Here is a 20653-nt window from a genome sequence, read left to right as displayed (position 1 = left end):
CTGGTAATTATAAAAATTGTTGTTGTAAGTTTCAAGCGAAGAAAAGGAAAACGTTTTGGAGTCCTCTAGACCTACACTTTTCACTGGGTTCTTATTCTTTAATGTTTGGGAGGACACAGTACCTAATTTCTCTGAATTCTCATATGTTCATCTTAAAATGGGAATAATAATACGTACATTGCAAGATGGTTTAAGGCGGGAGTCAGTAAATTTTTCTGTAAGGAGCCAGATAGTCAATTATTTTGGCTTTGCAGGTCATCAGATCGCTGTCGCCAGTACTCAATTCTGCCTTTTAGTACAAAAGCAGCCACAGACGATACATAAATGAATGAGCAAGGTTGTGTCACAATACAACTTGATTATGTTTTTTACGGCTTTGGTCATGGATGCCAGAGCTAACTAACTTTATTACCTTATTCTTTCCCTCAAGTCACACACCAGAGTAAAATTGCCTCTGACAACACAAATTAATTTACAAAAACAGGCAGCTGGTTGGATCTGGCCCATGAGGCACTGACATAGTGACATAGGACTAGCCTGATAGAGGCTTCCTGTCACATAGATGACACTCAATGAGTGGTATTTGGTGGTGGTGAGGCGAGAAGTATTAATAGTATTAGAATTTTGGACATAGTGAAGAGGTTAAGAAAATAAGTTTTAAAGGCAGACAAGCTAAAATTCTAGCTTTATCATTCCTGATTCCATGACCTTAGCATCTCTGAGACTCAGTTTTCTCAACTATAAAATGGAAATGATTATAACCACCCATAAGACTGCTTGAAATTTAAATGAGATCACTTACATAGAGTGCTAAACATGGTTCCTGGGATCTGAAACACTCTCAATAAAGAATGATGACAATGATGGCAATAATCATAAAGACAATAGTGATGCAAATTATTTTATCAGCCACTGAGTAGTAAGTACGCGATGTTAATATGGGTCTGATTATCCCGTTTTGCTGATGTTCAGATCATTGTAAGCATAGCAGAGTTCCATCAGGCTCTGGTATAAAAACATTGTATCCATATGGTAATAGTTGTTGGTATAATGACATTTTAAAATAATTTCAGAGTTTTCCTTCTCCCACATGTTTCAGCCATCATACCTTTGAGACAAGAATTGAGTAGGAGAGTGGTTTACAGTGCAGGTTTTAGAACTAGACTGATAAGTGCAAATCCTGGCTCAGATACTAGCTGTGTGAGTTTTGTGGAGTTATTTAACCTCTGTGTGCCTCAACTTTCTCGTCTGTAAAATGGGAATAATAATCATATCTATGTCATACAGGTTTGTGGTCCCCAAATCTTAGAATAATGCCTATTATATAACAGGTACTCAATAAATATTAGCTGTGATAGTAAAGATAATTCTTCAATTAAAATGTGTTCAAATAATTTAGTATTTATCTGAAAACTTATTAGTTTCAGAAAAAAATCAGAAAGTGATTTTTACATTTATTATTTTCTATGTAAACTGTTGTCGAACTCATTCCCACTGAGGTATAATTGACTGATAATAGGTCAACAGACTGCCTTCCTTAGGAGTATTTGCATTAGCACTTAATCTTTGGTTTGAGGAAAAACAGTGAAGCATTAACTATGGCATTGAGATTTCTTCAAAAGTGAATTTGGCAAGACTCTGGGTGAGGCAATGTGCACAGGAGTTTCTCCTACATTCTTAAAATCATACAGTGATTGAAATCAATCATACAGTGACATAGTGAAAAACCACTTCACCTACCTATGAGACTTCCAGATGACTGCATCAGGAGTTCAGCAATGTAAAGAAGAAGGGGGAGAAACCTCAAAATATCAAAATGTCACATGCAGGTTTCATTTCAAACAAGGGAGGAGGTAAGAACTGTAGACTTTGCACCCTACTTGGGCTGTTTGCACAGTGAACGAACCTTGCAACATTATCCCTCTTCCTTTACTGCTTATTCGTCCCTCTATTCGCCACAGCCAGCAATTATTTGTGAACGCTTGCTTAAACTGCTCCCACAACTTCCACTGGAGACATAATTATTGGTATATAATATTGCCTCTGGTCCTATGACTCTAAGAAAGATAAATACATATAGGTAGGAAAAGTAAAATCTGACCTTGGAAATGAGATGCGAATCTAGTAAACAGATAGTATCTTTCATGATAAAAGACAACCTTAGTTGACTTTATTATTCCCTCTGTGTTAAAATAAAACATCTCCTTCTCCATGACTGACACTCACCCTCACCTATAGCCTCCCTCTATGGTTTGAGCTATTTTTTCAGGAGTGGGGATAAACTAATTGCATGCTGAGCCAGTTACATGAGAATCCAGATTCCTCTATCTCAGAGGTAGATATTTGGGAGATGGGTGGTAGGGGGTTCAGACAGTATTCCAAAGACTTGAGAAACCACAACAGAACATAAGACAAATCTGGGTGACTCTTTTTGACAGAATGGACAAATGGGGATTTGTAAAAATGCTTATAAGGACATTTCCTTTAAAAATGTATTTAATAAGACTGTTTTTAAATCAGGGAATAAAATATCTGTAACTAATCACTTAAAAACTATCACTAAAAGGGTTTCAATTTGAGGTTAAATTTTCAGAAACTCTGTAACTAGCCTGCATCAAATTGTTTGACCATAATGCTGTATCTTTGAGCAAAGTTTGTTGTTCAGTAACATTTTCAAAGTTGTTTTGTTCAAGTACCTTTTAAAAGCTTGTTTCATGGAAAACTTAATATTATTGTTTTATTTATATTCTCATATTTTAAATGTATGAGTTGCATATGAATATTATGTTACAAAATCAGTTCTATAACATGTAGCCATCTGCTGGTAAGCCAGCTGTCCAAATAAAACATGTTTTCTGCCAGACACTGTTATTTGTAAGTGTTGCCAAATCCTCTGTAAGAAAATTTACTCTTCTAGATTTTTCCAAAACATTCCAATGCTTGACATAATGTAAGTGATTACATTTTTTCACCTTTCATCTGAATATTTTGACCTTATGTTGACACTTCCTTGAGTATATTCTAAACACCTGAAACAAACTATAGTGGCTATAGTTTCTGTATTTTATAAATCGCAAAAACGTAGATCCCTTTTCCAAAGAGACTTGTAAGTCCTGTGCAATGAAATCAGCTCTTTATAAAACATCAGCATTGATTTGCCCATTGCCTACTTTATAGCTTCTAGAAGAATGTTTTGAATCTTCGAATGCATTGAGGCATTCACTAAGTTTATTAACTTAGGAGAGGAAAAGAGTTGTTCACAAAAATAAGTAACAAGGGAAGAGTTACTGAATGAGCACCCTAACGGGTAACCAAAAAGACTCTTTATGTAGCTTCACTTTTCCAACGCTTATATGCACCATTTTACATTTTAAAAAAATACTGAAAGGCTTTGGCAAGTAATTAGTACATTATGACAAGAGTAAATACAATAGAAAGCTGACTATTGACTGAGCAGAAAATGAACAGAACGGAGTAAATACAAATGAAGAGCTACCCTTGTGTAAAGAATTTATTCTAGCGAGAAGCTGAACAAGGACTTTTTGTACTCTAGCACGATAGTAGTCCTCGTCCATTTCTCTTCTTTGCAGTTTAGAGCTTTAATTTTTAATTTTGATTACAAAGTCAAAATACATTCACCAAAAGTGCGTTTCACAAATGCTTCCTCTCAATAGCTGTTTGTATTTCATACTTTATAATAATGTATGTTGCAAAATCAAAGATATAACAAACCTATTTTATTCTAGACTAAAGGTAAAATAATTTGAAGTGAAAAGAATAAAAGCATTGATAAAATTATACCCCAATTATCTCATTAGCAGTCCTCACTCAGTGTAATTAGAGAATACATCCTATGTGTAAGTCTATATTGTTCGCTATTTGTTTCAAGACGCTCATAATTCAATTTTTAGTAGTATACTAAACTTAATTGACATCATGCATTTAATTATTTGAAATTCATCTTATATTTAACTGACAGATGAATGTGAAATTCTGAGTAATTTAGTTTGGTCAATTGGATAGACTTTAATTTGTGTGACTAGAGTAATCTTTCATTATCTATCTCAAAATATCATGTACTCAAATATATACAGTAACTTTTTAAGGCCACTTTGTGTTAAAATAAACTTAGATGTGAAACATTGATCATTTACAAATAAGCTCAATATTGTTAGAAAATCAGTCACCCTGCTATATCCAGCACAAGTGTTGTAGCATCTTAGGCAATTTTTAGATGCTTATATTGGTTGGTTCTCATTCCAGATTGACAGTGTGTTCTAATTATAGCCCTAGAAGAAATCCAGATGACAAACCTATCAAAATTAGGGCACCAACATGTACCCTACAGTAAACTAGGCTGAGCCCCTCAAGGGCCCAGGCCCTGTCTTCTCTACATTTGTACTCTGGCATTTAGCACCGAGTCTGGAAGCTACAGGATGATGATGGTCATGATGATGACGGTATTAATCATTACTGAACTAAACTGAGAGACTAAAGACTGATTGGAAAGTAGGGACTATACGTTATTTTCCTCTTGTTTTAAAATTATTGATTTTGCTGATAATTTTGATCAGGTACCTCGTCTTACTTATTACCATTTTTATCACCTTTGGAATAGATACATCACTGCTATGGACTGGATGTCTGTGTCCTCCCAAAATTCACATGTTGAAATTTAACCCCCAATGTGATGGCATTAGGAGGTGGGGCCTTTGGAAGATTTTTAGGTAATGAGGATGCAGCTCTCATGATGAGATTGGTGCCCTTTTGAAAGGGACCCTCTCACTTGCCCTCTTTCTACCACGTGAGGATACAAGGAGAAGATGGCAGTCTATAACCTGGAGAGACCCCACACCAGAACCCAACCATGCTGGCACCCTGATTTTAAACTTCCAGCCTTCAGAACTATTAGAAAGAAATATCCGTTGTTTATAAGCCACCCAGTCTAGGGTACCTTGTTACAGTAAGCCGAACTAAGAAAACCACTAATTTCTATCTTACTCACATGTGGTACCAGAACCCAAGAACACTTAAGATATATCTTATCCAAAGTAGAACATAAAGGAAAGAGGCTGTATTAATTGCAACATGGCTGGGAAAGAAAATATTAAACCAAAATCTGAACATGTACTCCCAAAGGCTACCACAGCATTTGTTAGGTGCCAGAAATTTCACAGATATTTTCCAGTCCTCATAACCCATCAAAAAGGATAATGTTATCTCTAGAAGAAAAGGAGTGTATTATCTTAAATTATGAGTGAAAAAACTGAGGCTAAAAGGGACTTCAAGAAACTTTCCCAAGTTCACACAGTTAGCAAATGATACAACAATCAAGACATTTCAACTCTGACCTTTCTCCCACCTTTCTCTCTCCATGTTGTATCATGGTTATTGTTTCCATGCACACTATCTAGCAGGAGAAAGTATCATCAACCATATAATCTCACAAATACTAAATTACAATTCGTGATGAGTACTGTTAAAAAAAACCAACCAACAAACATAGATTATAATCAGAGATGAGGAAAGGTGTAAGATGATATTTGAGCTGGCGTGTGAAGGGTGAGCACACATTTACCCAGAAAAAGAAAGGAAAGAAGAACTTTAAAAGTTATCTCCTGCCCTGCAAAGAGTATAATGTTTTGTCCTTTTGGGAGCTTGTGAAGGCAGTGGAAAGACTGTCATTTTCTATTATAGAAACCCCTGTGATGTTTTAACAGTTGAAACAGTGGAAGCTTTGTGTCCAGAAACATCATTTTTCAACTTTATGAGGCCATGTAGCAAGAAGCATTGAAGAAGGGCTGTCATGCTTGATTCAAGAGAGACAGTGCCGCTCACCAACTAGCCGTGCTATTCCTGTTAACACACAAGGTCTGACCTGAGAGGGCAACTCTCCTTATCAGTCCTGTTTGTGCTCTGCTACCAAAGCTCTTTTGTAATCTTTCAGAGATAATGCTTCCTGTTTATCAGTGGAGATGCTTCCTCCATAAACTTTTTTTCTTTTATAGACTAGAATTGTGTTATAACTTACAGGAAGTGAGTTAAGCTTTTATCATTTATCAGCTCCTGACAACTTTATTATTCAAGTGAAAGTACGGCCTGTAGTAATTATTAGTTATTAGTGTCAAGCCATCCTTCGGAGTGGGTTGGGGGAAGACATAATGAAGTCCACTTTACGCTAGCACAAAGTTCACAAACCCAGATTTTTTTTATGAGTTGAGGAAACAGAGTTTGGACTTCGGAGAAGCCCAAGTGGCTAGAATTTGTGATTTGTAGGGCAGAATTCTAGAGAGGACAGTATAATCACAGAGAAAGAGCTCTTGAGAATCCACAGAGAGGATCTGTCGAGTTGAGTACTGATCTGCACATACATGTGAGGAAAGGACTGAGGGTAAGGAACATGTCACTTGAAAGGAACAGGTGGCACAGTCCCTGGATCTAACACAGGGCCAGCAATAGTTTATGTTCCTACCATCAAAAGTGGTAAGATCCCCTAATAAATGAGCATTGGATAGAATTCTCAGAAGGATTTAGAAACAGTAGGTGGATTAAATTAGTCTGGACTACGGGCTGCTGAGGAGGTAACAGAATAAAAAATAAGATTTGAAAGAATCGAGTTGATTTCAAGTAACCTAACTGTGAATAAAACTCAATGCTAGTTAACAAGAATGCGACAAACGACAAAGTAACTTCACAACGTTAATACAAGCATTAGAAGAAGCAGAAAGAGATGACTCATCACCAGGAAAAAACCTAACAGATTTAGAAGTGAAAGAGAGGACAGAAGCAGCAGGCAGAGACATTATGACAGCTATCAGAAAGCTTCCCAATATGTCCCAGAAAGTGGAGAAAAGCATGAGCATGATGAGGAGATAGAGAATATAAATATGCATACACAGAACTGAAGTAGATAAATACAATCGCTGACATGGAAAGTAAAAAATAAATAAATAGAAAATAAAGGTAAAAAATACAGGATAAAAAATTATATATTGTAAACTGAAGGGCACCACTAATAAAAACAAACACTGGATGAAATTAACAGCACATTAGACACTGTGAAAGAACATAGTAGAACATATTAATACATCACAATAGAAATTGTGCAAAATGAAATACAGAGATTAAAAAGTCTGAAGAAAGCGAACAGAGCATCAGTGAACTACGGGACCATATCAAGTGATCTAACGTATGTGTAACTGGATCCCAGAAGTAGCAGGGACAGAAAAAACGTTTGAAGAAATAATGACTGGAAACTTCCCAAATGTAATGAAAACTACAAACCAACAGATTCAAGAGGTTTGAAAAAACCAAGAAGGCACATGAAGAAAACCACACCAATCCCCATCATAATCAAGTTGCTGAAAACCAGCGATAAAGAGAAAATACTGGAAGCAGTGAGAGATCAAAAGACACATCATATACAGGGGAACAGAAACAAGAAATGATAGCAGACTTATCCTTAGAAACTAACCAAGACAGAAGACAATTAGGGACATCTTTAATGTGTTGGGAGGGTGGGGGATAGGGGAATCTATCTACTATTCTACATCAAGCAAACGTATCTTTTTAAAACGAAGGCAAAGTAAAGAGTGTTTTAGACCTACAAACATGAAATAATTTCTCACTAGCAGAACAGAAAAGAATGTTAAAGGAATTCCTTTAGATAGAAGAAATATTATATCAGAGAGACATTTAGATTCATAAGAAGGAATGAAAAGTTCCAGAAATGAATAAATATAGACAAAATTTTCCCCATTTTAATCTGTTAAAATGACAATTGGTTATCTAAATGTTAAAGTAAAAGTAGTAACAATCTATTGTGGGGTATATTATGTATTTATAAGTAGAATGCGAGGGAAGAAAAAGAAATATTCCAAGCTTCTTATAAGTGAAATAGTATAACATTACTTGAAGGAAGTCTGTGACAAGTTAAAAATGTACTATATATTGTACACTGAAAGGCACCACTAATAAAGCAAAGCTAACAAGCCAACAATGGAGACCAAACATCATTAAATGCACTCAATCCAAAAGAAAACAAGAAGGAAGGGAAAAGGAATAAAGACCAGATAGACAGAGAACATAAATATAAGGATGGCAGTTTTAAATCTAACCATATCATTAATTACATTAAAAGTAAATGGAAAGAACACGACAATTAAGAAACAAATAAGATTGAATTAAAAGCAATGCTAAACTGTATGCAGAATTTCAGAAATCTACTTTAAACGAGACAAAGATAGGTAAAAAATAAAGGATGGAAAAATATATACCATACCAGCTAACACTAATCACACACAAAAGGGTATTTAATAATGATGTCATTGATAGACATTACAGAAAAGACAAATTATAGTAAAAGAAAGCAGATTAGTGGTTGTCTGGGCCTGGAGGGCATTGGCTGCAAATGGCACGAGGAAATGTTTTGGAATGATGGAACTCTTCTCTATCTTGATTGGGACTACAGCTCTAAGACTGTGTACTTTTTTAAAATCAAAGCTCAGCAAATATTATACTTAAAACTGGTAAATGTTATTGTATGCAAATTATACCTCAATAAAGATAATGAAAGGAAGAAAGAGGGGGGAGGAAGGTGGGGAAGAGGGAAGGAAAGAGGGAAAGAAAGGAAGAAAGGGGAAAAGAAAAGAAACTAGGAACAGAAAAAAAGAAAGGGAAGAGAAAGTAAGGGGAGGGAAGGAGAGGGGAGGGACTAAGCATTTCAGTTTCTCACAAAGTAAAGTTGCTTCGGTAAGAATAGTTTTTAATGGCTTTTTACCCCATCATGTAAAACATTTCAGGCTTTTCTTCCCCCAGATCCTTGTTGTCTGCCTACATCTACACTGATGGTCTCACCTTCTTTTCTTAAATAATTTATCAAGTTGATTGTACCAAACAAAAATAACTGCATCCCAAAGAGAAATTCTGGCACCAGCTGATGATAGGGAATCTTTCGCCTAATTAAATGAGGAATTCCTCAGGCAGAGGAAACTGCCCACCCCACTTGGCTATCTATGGCACTCACCTCTCCCCTTCCTGACCTCACTTGCTCCATTTTATTATTGAAAGCCCCACCCAACCCTCTACACTTTTAATATTGAGCAACTCAGTTCCCTCTCTTCATTAAGGAAGACCAGTTTCTTCATTCTCTCCCTCTCCTACCAATAGGGAAAGTCCAATATACCTGAAGGCATTAATGGTGGGTCTTTGGGGGCACAAAGAACAGAAGTAAGACATCTAAGTTTCAGAGGATGGACACATTTCGTATTCATACAGACAACCAGACTGCATATGGGAGTGAGATGCTGTGGCACTGGGGAAAAATTGAGATAATCAGATGGCTAAGATGAAATAAAGAGATGAAATAGAGCTGAGGATCACAGAAGTTGGAAAGAAGATCTGAAATAGCAAAACAAAACAATATAACAACAGCTCTGACTATCCTCCCATTTCGTGTTAATGGGCTGAGTATGTCTTGTTAAATACCACAAAGAAGATATAACCCATTCTTATATTCTGAGATGATTTACTGATCAAAGGTGATTCAATTCTCTGATTATATTTAAATAATAATTGTTTGGGTACCCTGGAAAATTAACTTGCTAAACCTTAATTTACAAATAACTTTTGTTATTCTTAAGGTCACCATTGTATCAAAGCCTTTATAACTACATGGGCGTAGAAATGGGGATACATGAATCTACCCAAATAGTAAAAGTTCACTATTGAAGGACATACGCATCTCCGGAGAGCTCATCTTAGCTATCCCCAGATTTGAGGGTGGTGAAAACACAGTCTTCAGAAACTGCCCACATGTCTTGATGGCGCCTACTTCTCCAGGTGCTTCTTACCTTGACCACACGTTCCCTGTGGAGAAGATGGATGATGCTGTGGCTCCAGGCCAAGAATACACCTATGAATGGAGTATCAGCGAGGACAGTGGGCCCACCCACGATGACCCTCCGTGCCTCACACACATCTATTACTCCCATGAAAATCTGATCGAGGATTTCAACTCTGGGCTGGTGGGACCTCTGCTCATCTGTAAAGAAGGTAAGAACACCTCCACCAAAAGATTCAACAATGAAATGTTGGAATGGTCAGGAGTTCTGTCATGGGACAAAGCTTGGGAACATCTTGGTAACTTCTTGCACATCAAGCAGAGGAAGAGGGCATGGAGACAGATCATTGCCTGGCAGGAGAAAAAACACCTGCTATTTCAGGGTGTGGATCCACCTCTGCCTCTTCTCATTCCTCCTTCATCTCAGTCCTCAGGATTCTCCCAAGCAAATTCCTGTTTGAGAGTGTGTTCTGATGTCATGTTTGTGTGATCTGTAACATTTACCTCAAGGCCGAAGTCTTTTAGAAAGTATACAGCAGCCTATACTCTCCTGAAAGAGCTCTTAGAAAGAACTTTGGCTAACGTATCTGACATAGCTGAGGTTTGGGCTGGTAATTTGGTCTATAAACATGTGAAATGCCAGCTTCCTCTCTTATAAACAAGCTGAACACATTGGGTGGTAGGTTTCAAACACACTTAAGTGACTTTACAATAACTTTTATTGGCTGGGCTTCCTAGAAGCAAGCTTGGATCTTCGCTTTACCCCATGAGAATCCAGCCCATCTTTCATTAAAACAAGCAAACAACCACAGTGAGCCATAGCGTGGGAAATAACGTGATGGACTCACCATCTGCCTGTACATACACCCAGACCATACCTACATACCTTCCCATTGTATTTACTCATTATGCATTTTTTTTTCATTCTCTGGTATACACAAGATACCGTGATGGTACTGCAAAAAAAACTTAAAACTTAACGAAGGCTCTTCTTTCATTTTACCATCATCAGCAGCAAGTTTTTCTCATAGTGAGAATAAATTAGTGCTAATACTTCCAACCAGTTCCCTAATGTCCCCTTTCATATACAAATAAGATGACAGCATTAAACTTGGGGCATGATGTGTTTACCAACTGAGCTAATGTATCTATATTCTGGTCTATTGAGGCTGGAGGAAATGGATACTTTCAAAGTCTTGAGAGTCACCAAGTGTTTTCTTTCCAAACCAGATGAAGTAAAGCCCTGTTCCCCAAGGCAACAAGGTGTCAAAGAAAACAGTGTGGCACAAGATTTTTAATAATCCTAGAACCATTATCACTTGATAAATATGCTATTTTTAAAAATAAGAACTTCTTCAAGTTGGTATCATTATGGTTGATTGCTTGCCCTAAACTCTTGGCTATCCAGGAAAGCTAATGAGTCTTCTATCTGCAGTGCTACTGAAAATATGTCTTTCCTTTCATAGGGACCCTAACAGAAGATGGGACACAGAAGATGTTTGACAAGCAACTTGTGCTACTGTTTGCTGTGTTTGATGAAAGCAAGAGCTGGAGCCAGTCATCATCCCTAATGTACACCGTCAATGGATATGCGAATGGGACAATGCCAGGTAACGTGAGGGGTGTGCACCATTCAGCAAGAGTAAAATCGTTAGTAATTCTTTGGTCCAATTTTTTTGATCCTGTTGTTTTCTTCAAGGCACTAGGGAAGTTGATCTTACTCAATATTTTGCAACTCCTTATCAAGAAGGTAATATTTTCTCATCTATTTCTTAAAAAACAGGAAATACAAGAGACAAATTAGAAGCTAGATAAGAAATGTGCAGCCTTGTTAGATACAGTGATCTGATTAGGTTTCACCTTGGCCTGTACTTTCAAAAAGACCTTCAGGGTATCAGCTCAGCCTCTCTCTCTGAGTTCTGCAGTTCCTACTATATGATGACCATGCCTTCTTCAAGGACAACCCTTAGCAGGAAGGGTCAACAGAAAGATTGCATAAAGACAACTGCAGTGAAGATGAACAGATTAGAAGTAATCCCCAACATACAAAAATACAACCAGCTTTTTAAAAGGTGATAGAAGAGTCATACTCAATGGCATCTAGAATGTTTTCTCTTTCCATTTGCATTTGGACTCTTGTGAGAAGGCAAAATCATAGCAACCATTAAGAGAAAAAATAACTTACTCCCACTTAGACCACATCTTTTCTATTTCTGTCTGGTAGAACTGACCTACAACTAAAGATCCAGCATATATTATACTAGCCTGAGGGAAAAACACTAAAAAATGCAAATGTCACTTTACTAAATAAGCCATATTTCAAAACACTAAACTTCTTACAGGTTATTCTCTAATGCCATCTGAAAACCGCAAATGGCTTCACTGACTAAAACACAGTATTTGTTAAGAGTTGGGGTCTGGGTAGTGTTTTAAAATTGTATTCTATTTTATTTGACTACATTTTCCACTTGGTTTTTGGAAAATATACTCATATGACTCTCAGTATCGATCCGCATTCCAGTACCAGGAGTTTGTAAAATTTGGGGCTTAGTTGACTGGCCTCAACCTTAAATAATCTGAGTTCAGACCTCACTCACTTCTCTACCTTCTGTGGCCCTTGACAATTAGCTGTGCTTACTTACAAAAGCAGACTACCCATTTATCCTAATAACTATTTCCTGGCAGAATGAACAATCTGTGTAAGTATATGGATGCCAAAAAAGGCAAAACCATATGCACAAAAATAAAAATAAATTGATCTAAGCTTAGAGTTCAGGAATTTATAGTTCCCAAAAGAATAACTGGGGGTAAATGGGACAGGGTAGGGAAAGACCATTAGTGGAAACTAAGAATAGCAAACGTTGGTAAAACCATCTGCCTTACAAAGCAGAATAAATTGAATACATATGATAAATGCTAATACAGATATGTTAATTGCTGAACTCAACATGAGCATTTCCTTGGTGTGGATAAAAGCTTCCGTCAAAGCCTCCTACCTTCTAGCTTTTTGATCTCAGACGCTAGCTTCTATTTCTTACCAGCGATACAAGGAATCCTGACTTTGTTGCAATGATCTCCTAAAAACGACAGCCCTTGTGTGGATAAGGAACTGATTCTTAGCCCCAGTATCTGGTATCTAGTCATTATGTAACTGAAATGTAAAATGTAAACCTAAAAGCCAAGGATGAAGTCTCCCTATAGAGAAAATGAACATTTTCCCAGTGACTGTAGGATCAAAGAAGGAACAAAACTAAGCTTTTATATTCAGTTATCATTACTTCTTCCATGAAAAGCTCCCAGTGGCCCGGCATAACGAGGACTTATGCATTGCATTTTAAGGAGAGTGTGTAATCTGCAAAGTGATTTCATTGACTTGTCATTAAAACAATCAAAAAGTGGCCGGGCGCGGTGGCTCACGCCTGTAATCCCAGCACTTTGGGAGGCCGAGGCGGGTGGATCACGAGGTCAAGAGATCGAGACCATCCTGGTCAACAAGGTGAAACCCCGTCTCTACTGAAAATACAAAAAATTAGCTGGGCATGGTGGCGCGTGCCTGTAATCCCAGCTACTCAGGAGGCTGAGGCAGGAGAATTGCCTGAACCCAGGAGGCGGAGGTTGCGGTGAGCCGAGATCGCGCCATTACACTCCAGCCTGGGTAACAAGAGCAAAACTCTGTCTCAAAACAAACAAACAAACAACAACAACAAAAAAAAACAATCAAAAAGTGAGTAAAAAAACAATTGAAAATCCTCACATCATCTTCACATGTTCTTCTCTTAGGCAGCACTTCAACCTCGAGTTAGAGAGCTGAGAGGATTAAGCGCTTGATCTCAGCCCTTTTAGGTGTTCTAGTGACTTGACTCTCTCTAGCCGAGATCAGATTGGGGTGACCAAACATTCCATTTTGCCATGGACTTTTTACCAGTTCTAACAATGAAAGTCCTAAATCTTGGGAAACCCCTGAGACCAGGACAGTTGGTTAGCTTCTTGATTCCCTTCTTGGACTAATCCTTTAGCAATCCCTGTGTTTCTGAGTTTACATCCACCATCTCTAGGCTCTGTTCTTACCTGTATAATGCCATTTATCACAGTGAGTTGTGACTGCTTGTTTGCTGGTCACTCGGATGTCTGCTTTTGCAGGGCAGAAACTACCACTGGAGTGTCTGTTTCCTCAAAGCTTTACACAATGCCTGACACACAGCAGGTGCTCAATACATTTGGTGAGTGAATGTTTGATCACAGAATACTTGACTGAATGCTTATTTTGGCCTGTATCTCTCTCTGTTTCTCAGATATAACGGTTTGTGCCTATGAACACATCAGCTGGCATCTGCTTGGAATGAGCTCGGGGCCAGAATTGTTCTCCATTCATTTCAACGGCCAGGTCCTGGAGCAGAACCATCATAAGGTCTCAGCCATCACCCTCGTCAGTGCTACATCCACTACCGCAAATATGACTGTGAGCCCAGAGGGAAAGTGGATCATATCTTCTCTCACCCCAAAACATTTGCAAGGCAAGCAACTCTCCTGACAGTCTTGCTTCTGAATACAGATTCCTTTCTTCCCAGGCACTAACTCCTCTTTCTCCCTTGCCCTTTCAAGCCACCTGCACCCCAGACAAACATGCCTTGGTTCCTAACAACCAAACTTAGATGCTCTGCTCTTAGATTTATAACTTGCTTTTCGGGGATGGAGAAAGTAAAAGAATTGACAAAGATTTTTTTAAAAAAATTAAGCAAAAGCTGAAAAGGTCTCTAACTTCCTTGATAAAAGAAAGGAGGAAGGAAACAAATCCATACATAGAGATATTCTTTCTTGGGATTACTTCATATATAGTCAGAGAAAAAGACCTAGATGCTAGCACAAAACAAACATCTGCAAATTTACAGAAGCACTAAGTTATGGAAAGTGTAAAAGTTTAGCTTGAAACCATTAACCTTTACAGTGGCATGAATAAAAAGTCTAGCATGGAGAGGAACTCAATGAGTGTGTGTTGAATGGATCATACCTGATATCTAACAGCTGAGGGGTGAGCTCTAAAGGACACTGGCGAATTCAAATGGGAAAATAAATCAGCCCAGGTTATGTGAGTTGTGTAAACAAAATAACTGTTCTACTACACATTTTTGCTGAAAAACTGTTGAGAGGAGGGTTCATGTAAACGGAGACTAAAATCTAAGTAAATAATATCACTATAGGAATCATCACAAGCAACACATATAAGGAGGAGATACTTCATGAGATCATTTCCATTTCTTTTCACATGGACAGCCAAAATTATATTTGAAGTAATAAAACCATCCCAATATCCGTGAAAGATAGAGTTCCCAATAATATTAAAACAATGAAACTTTTGTTTTTTGTTGAGGATAAGTACATTACGTATTGCTATTAATATTTAATTTTTAACAACAATTTCATTAAGTACTAGTGCTTTCTTCATTTTACAGATTAAGGGACAGATGACAGAAATATGAGAATTCAACAAGACATAATTCATAGGGTCTTAAGAAATTGAAAATTATAATAAATTTGCCTGCTCAAGAAGAAATAAAGGGAATCTTTCCAAGATTTTTGCCTAACCCCTCCTCTCTTCCTCCCTTTTTAAATTCTTGCCTTTCCTGGATGCCACTGAATGAGTTCCAAACTAAAATCTTCAAAAGTCGCCTTAGCATTACTTTCACTGTTTCTATATTAATATAAATCTTCCATAAATTAATTTCAAGGATATGCATTTCCATCAACCGTAATTTCTTCTCTCAAGTTATTTCATTGTCTTGCTGTCCTAACTCAGCTGGGATGCAGGCTTACATTGACATTAAAAACTGCCCGAAGAAAACCAGAAGACTTAAGAAAATAACTCGTGAGCAGAGGCGGCACATTAAGAGGTGGGAATACTTCATTGCTGCAGAGGAAATCATTTGGGACTACGCACCTGTAATACCAGCGAATATGGACAAGTGAGTTGTTGGGGTTCATACCTCTGGGCAAAGGTTCAAGATACATTCCATAGGGCCATAAATGCTTGGGGGTGAAATGTTATAAGTCGACAGCTCTCAAAAGGACACATGTATTGGTTTCTGGTTAAGTCTTCTTGTAAAAATTAATCTTGAATTACTCCCAAATCCCCAAAGAAATTCAGCCTAATCATAATAAAAATAACAACAGCCGCTACCGCTTATTAAATGCTTGCCATTGCCAAGCACTGTATTAAACCCTTTCTGAAAGCTTCACTTCAATTCTACAAACCAGATACTGCTCTTATTTCTTTTTATAGGTGAGTAAATGGGTCAGAGAGATTAAGAGATTTGGAAATTCAAATAGCTCTTAAACACTTGAAAAGTTACTCAACTTCACTCATAATAAGAGAAATGCAAATTAAACTTCACAGAAATACTATTTTTATCTAACAGATTCACAAATCCAGATGACATCATCTGTTGACAAGGCTGTGAGAAATAAGCACTATCATACATTGCTGGTGGAAGATTAAATTGGTAAAGGGATTCTGGAGGATAACTTGGGCATATGAATCAAAATTCTAAATGCACATACCCTTTGACTCAGCTATCTCACTCTGGAAATCTAACTATACAGATATACTTGTTCACAGGTGAAATGACGTATGTACAACATATTCACTGCTGCAATGTTAGTAGTAGTAAGATTGGAAACAACTCAAAGTGTCCATCAATAGGAAACTAGTTTAATAAATTATGATGTATTCATATCATGGAATACTAAGCATCAAAAAAAGAGGATGCAGACACTCTATATGTACTAATACAAAAAGCTTTCCAAGATATGTTATTAAATAAAAAAGTTGGGATGTAATCTAGCATGTATATATAGCTGCCTTTTGTTAAAGGCATGAAGGGGATAAGAATATTTATATTTGCTTATTTGTAAGACACATTTGCATTTATGTACATAAAGATATTCTGAAATTATACACATGAAATTCATATGTGGCCACCAAGAAAATTGAGGGACGGCTAGGGAGGTCACATTGAGGGTATCAGATGTAAGTACGAGTTTTCACTGTAATAAAAATTATGCAAATAGATTTTCTATGAAAAAGAATTAAAGCAGGAAAAGAACAAAACAAAAAGAAATTTGGCCAAGGGTATAAAATTGGTGGCAGAACGGAGATAGGAATCCAGGACTGTTTGGCAACAGTCACTGCTTTTTCCTGTGCAAAATAAATTCATAAAATAGACAGATACTCTATTTTGAAGGATTGCTGGGTTAAATGATATTTCTGACTTTAGGTCTTTGAGGAATTGCCATACCGTCCTCCACAATGGTTGAACTAATTTACAGTCCCATCAAGAGTGTATAAGTGTTCCTTTTTCTCCATAACCTTGACAGCAACTGTTGTTTCTTAACTTTTCAATCATCCTCATTCTGACTGGCGTGAGATGACATCTCATTGTGGTTTTGATTTGCATTTTACTAATGATCATTGATGTTGAGCTTTTTAAAATATGCTTTTTGGCTGCATATAGTTGCTTTTGCAAACTAAGGCAATACAGAGGGCAGGGGAAAAGTGGTTCATGTTGCTGCTCCCAAAGTATTTATCTCAGTAGCTACGAAAAATGGGTGAAGGAGGTTGTTTTTTAATCATCTCTGAGGATTGGTTAGATGGTGAAAGAAAGCCCAGTAGCATAGAACTATAATTAATAGTGCTAGCAAAGGCTTCCTGGGGTGAGAAGGTGCTTTTAGGGATTAAGAAATACTTTCAAAACCAAAAAGGCTATCATAGATTAAGCGATAGGAGAGACTTTAGAAAAATTTGTAGTATCCTTTCATCCAGTATACGCCTTTTCCCAGAGATATCAAAGGTCTGCTGTCACAGTGAGAATGACAGTAAGATCTAAGTAGCTGCTTCTAACCAATTACCTATGACTTTTATCAGTGATGCAGGAGACAACTCAGAAGTTTCCAGTTTTTCAACTGACAGAAAACATCAGGACTTTGCAAACTACACTAACAAATTTTTAGAGAACTAGCATTTTAGCTAATCTGAGAGCAGAACTTCTCAGCACAAGAGTTTCCCCATCCTACTGAGATCTCTATTTGAGGAAGTGGTTTAATTTTTTAAAATTTTATTTCACCTTAAGAAAATACAGGTCTCTACATTTGGATAATTTCTCAAACCGAATTGGAAAACATTATAAGAAAGTTATGTACACACAGTACGAAGATGAGTCCTTCACCAAACATATAGAGAATCCCCATATGAAAGAAGATGGGATTTTGGGTCCTATTATCAGAGCCCAGGTCAGAGACACACTCAAAGTAAGTAACCGAAATACAGAATCATTGAGAAATTAAGTAGTAAAATATTACAAAGTACCTGATTATTTTTTAATTTTAAAATTAAAAGGCATTCATATAATTTTAAATTCAAATGCAACTTTTAGTTTTTATTTAGTATTTGCATTAATTTATAGCCTACTCAATAATACAAAGGAGCTGAGACAATTTCTCAAATTATAAAGGCATAAAACAAAGAGTCTATGTAATTGGGATAGAATATGGGGACAAAGAAAATAAAGCCACAGATAAGTAGATACCATGCGACCCTGTAAGCCTGTCTTCAAATTTTGTCCTAAGCTTTATAGCAGCCAGTGTGAAAAATAAAATATGGCCAGGTGTGCCTGTATTCCCAGCACTTTGGGAGGCCAAGGCGGGTGGATCATGAGGTCAGGAATTCGAGACCAGCCTAGCCAATATGGTGAAACTCCTATCTAGTAAAAATACAAAAATTAGCCAGATGTGGTGGCACACACCTGTAGTCCTAGCTACTCGGGGAGGCTGAGGCAGAAGAATCACTTGAAGCCAAGAGGCAGATGTTGCAGTGAGCCAAGATAGCACCACTGCACTCCAGCATGGGTGATAGAGTGAGACTCCATCTCAAAAGAAAAAAAAAGGAAATATGTCAGGGTGAGGTTTACATCATCTACAAAAAGAAAGCACCATTTACCCTGATATTAAGATCTTGAACTCCTGACCTCAGGTGATCCACCCACCTTGGCCTCCCAAAGTGCTAGGGTTACAAGGTGTGAGCCACCGTGCCCGGCCTTTACCCTGATACTAAGATCTAAGAGAAACGTCTTTAATGAATTCTTCAAAAGAGACTGCTGAGTGATACAGTGGATGGTATCCTTAACAAAATTCTTATAAAAGTTGCAAAGCTTTTAAAAATAATGTTTCTCATTATAGCTAAGAACATAACAGTGAACACAATTGAGCAGAAATAATTTTTACTCAAACATTTTTAAATGTAGTCTAGGTATGGTTGGACTCGTATGAAGGTTAACTCCATGCATCAAGAACACGGAGTTTTCCTAACAATTCCCCTTAAATGTCATGTCACTTCACCAAGCTAGATAAGAATTGGACAGCAGAGAATTGAGGGTTGCAATCTTTGACAAAATCCTAGAATGCAGATAATCTACTGACAAAGGATGATCCAAAGGCTTTGACAATCAACCAAATAAAAGATAAGATGAAGGTTCTCTTTTGTAGATTAAAGAGACTATCTAGGACTCCTGTGTGTATAATGCATCTGACAAGGTCTATTCTGTTCATTTAAAATACCCAAAGGACAAAAGCAGTTTTTTTTTCTTTTTTCTTCATGTGTCTTTCCCTTCTTCCATTTCTGACCTCTTTTATATGCTCTTAGCAAGTGTAGACATACCTTATTAGACGTTCAGGATCTGGCTATTTGTCTGTGCCTCTCAAGAAAGTGGGGTTTTTTTTTTTTTGAGGGTCTTACTCCATCACCCAGGTTGGAGTGCAGTGGTGTGATCATGGCTCACTGCAGCCTCCGCCTCCTGGGCTCCGGAGATTCTCCTACCTCAGCCTCCCAAGTAACTGGGACTACAGGCATGCACCCCAATGCCTGGCTAATTTTTGTATTTTTTTTTTGTAGAGACGAGGTTTTACCATGTTGCCCAGGCTGTTCTTGAACTCCTGAGCTCAAGTGATCCACCTGCTTTGGCCTCCCAAAGTGCTGGGATTACAGGTTTGAGTCACTGCACCCAGCTGAGAAGATGACTTCAAAGACAGTATCCTAAAAAATCTGCCAGGCATGGGAAGGGGATCATGGTCTAGAAATGAGGAGCAGACTAAAATGAGATTTGGCCCAAGCTGAAAGGAGAAGGACAGGGGAACAGGGACCTGCTTGGAGAGGGTGATACTGTGAGGAGAACGTCACTTCTCCTAACCTAACCTCTAAAGTCAGACTTCACTTCCACTTTCCACCTTAACGTGTGAGTGGAATATGCTCTCCAATGCTCCTTCCAGGTGACGACGGGAGGTTACTGCAGATAAACAGATCTAATTTTCCCACCGTGTGTACACACACACCACCCAAAAGGTGAATATGCAAAGCTAGCGTCTTATATTAGTTCTCATGGTCAACCTGAAATCCTAGAATAAGTCTGATCTAACTTTGTAGATCGTGTTCAGAAATATGGCCAGCCGCCCCTACGGCATCTACCCTCATGGAGTGACCTTCTCGCCTTATGAAGATGAAGTCAACTCTTCCTTCACCCCAGGTTTGAATCTTTCACGTTTACTGAATCCCACTAGTGACTTCTGAGAGGCTGTCATGTGTTTCTGCTATTCTCCTTGCCCAGTGGTGTCACTACTGCAGTCAGGGAATATACACGTAGGAGTATCCTAAAAATCACAGCCAAACCCTTTTCACTTCAGGAATTTCATCCCTTAATGGTTGCAAAATATGGTGTCTTTTATTAGTGTCATAGCAGCCTCTACTGGAGCAGTATCTAATGGCTACAT

The 20653-nt window shown here is 37.7% G+C and overlaps 1 protein-coding gene across 1 annotated transcript in view; it reads left to right on the top strand.

Moving 5' to 3' along the window:
• Window positions 1–20653, top strand: part of F5 (coagulation factor V) — a 71580-nt gene that overhangs the window by 12411 nt on the left and 38516 nt on the right. The window contains exons 4-9 of the mRNA XM_064370684.1: window positions 9841–10053; window positions 11308–11451; window positions 14134–14355; window positions 15636–15801; window positions 17965–18142; window positions 20310–20409. Coding sequence (XP_064226754.1) covers window positions 9841–10053; window positions 11308–11451; window positions 14134–14355; window positions 15636–15801; window positions 17965–18142; window positions 20310–20409 — 1023 coding nt within the window. The remainder of the gene's footprint in view (window positions 1–9840; window positions 10054–11307; window positions 11452–14133; window positions 14356–15635; window positions 15802–17964; window positions 18143–20309; window positions 20410–20653) is intronic.

This window comes from Aotus nancymaae, unplaced genomic scaffold (assembly GCF_030222135.1).
Source record: "Aotus nancymaae isolate 86718 unplaced genomic scaffold, 86718_ANA_hifiasm-v0.15.2.pri h1tg000108l, whole genome shotgun sequence".
NCBI classification, from domain to species: domain Eukaryota; kingdom Metazoa; phylum Chordata; class Mammalia; order Primates; family Aotidae; genus Aotus; species Aotus nancymaae.
The sequence above is the reverse complement of the archived record's forward strand: the minus strand, read 5'-3'. Positions and strand labels throughout refer to the sequence as shown.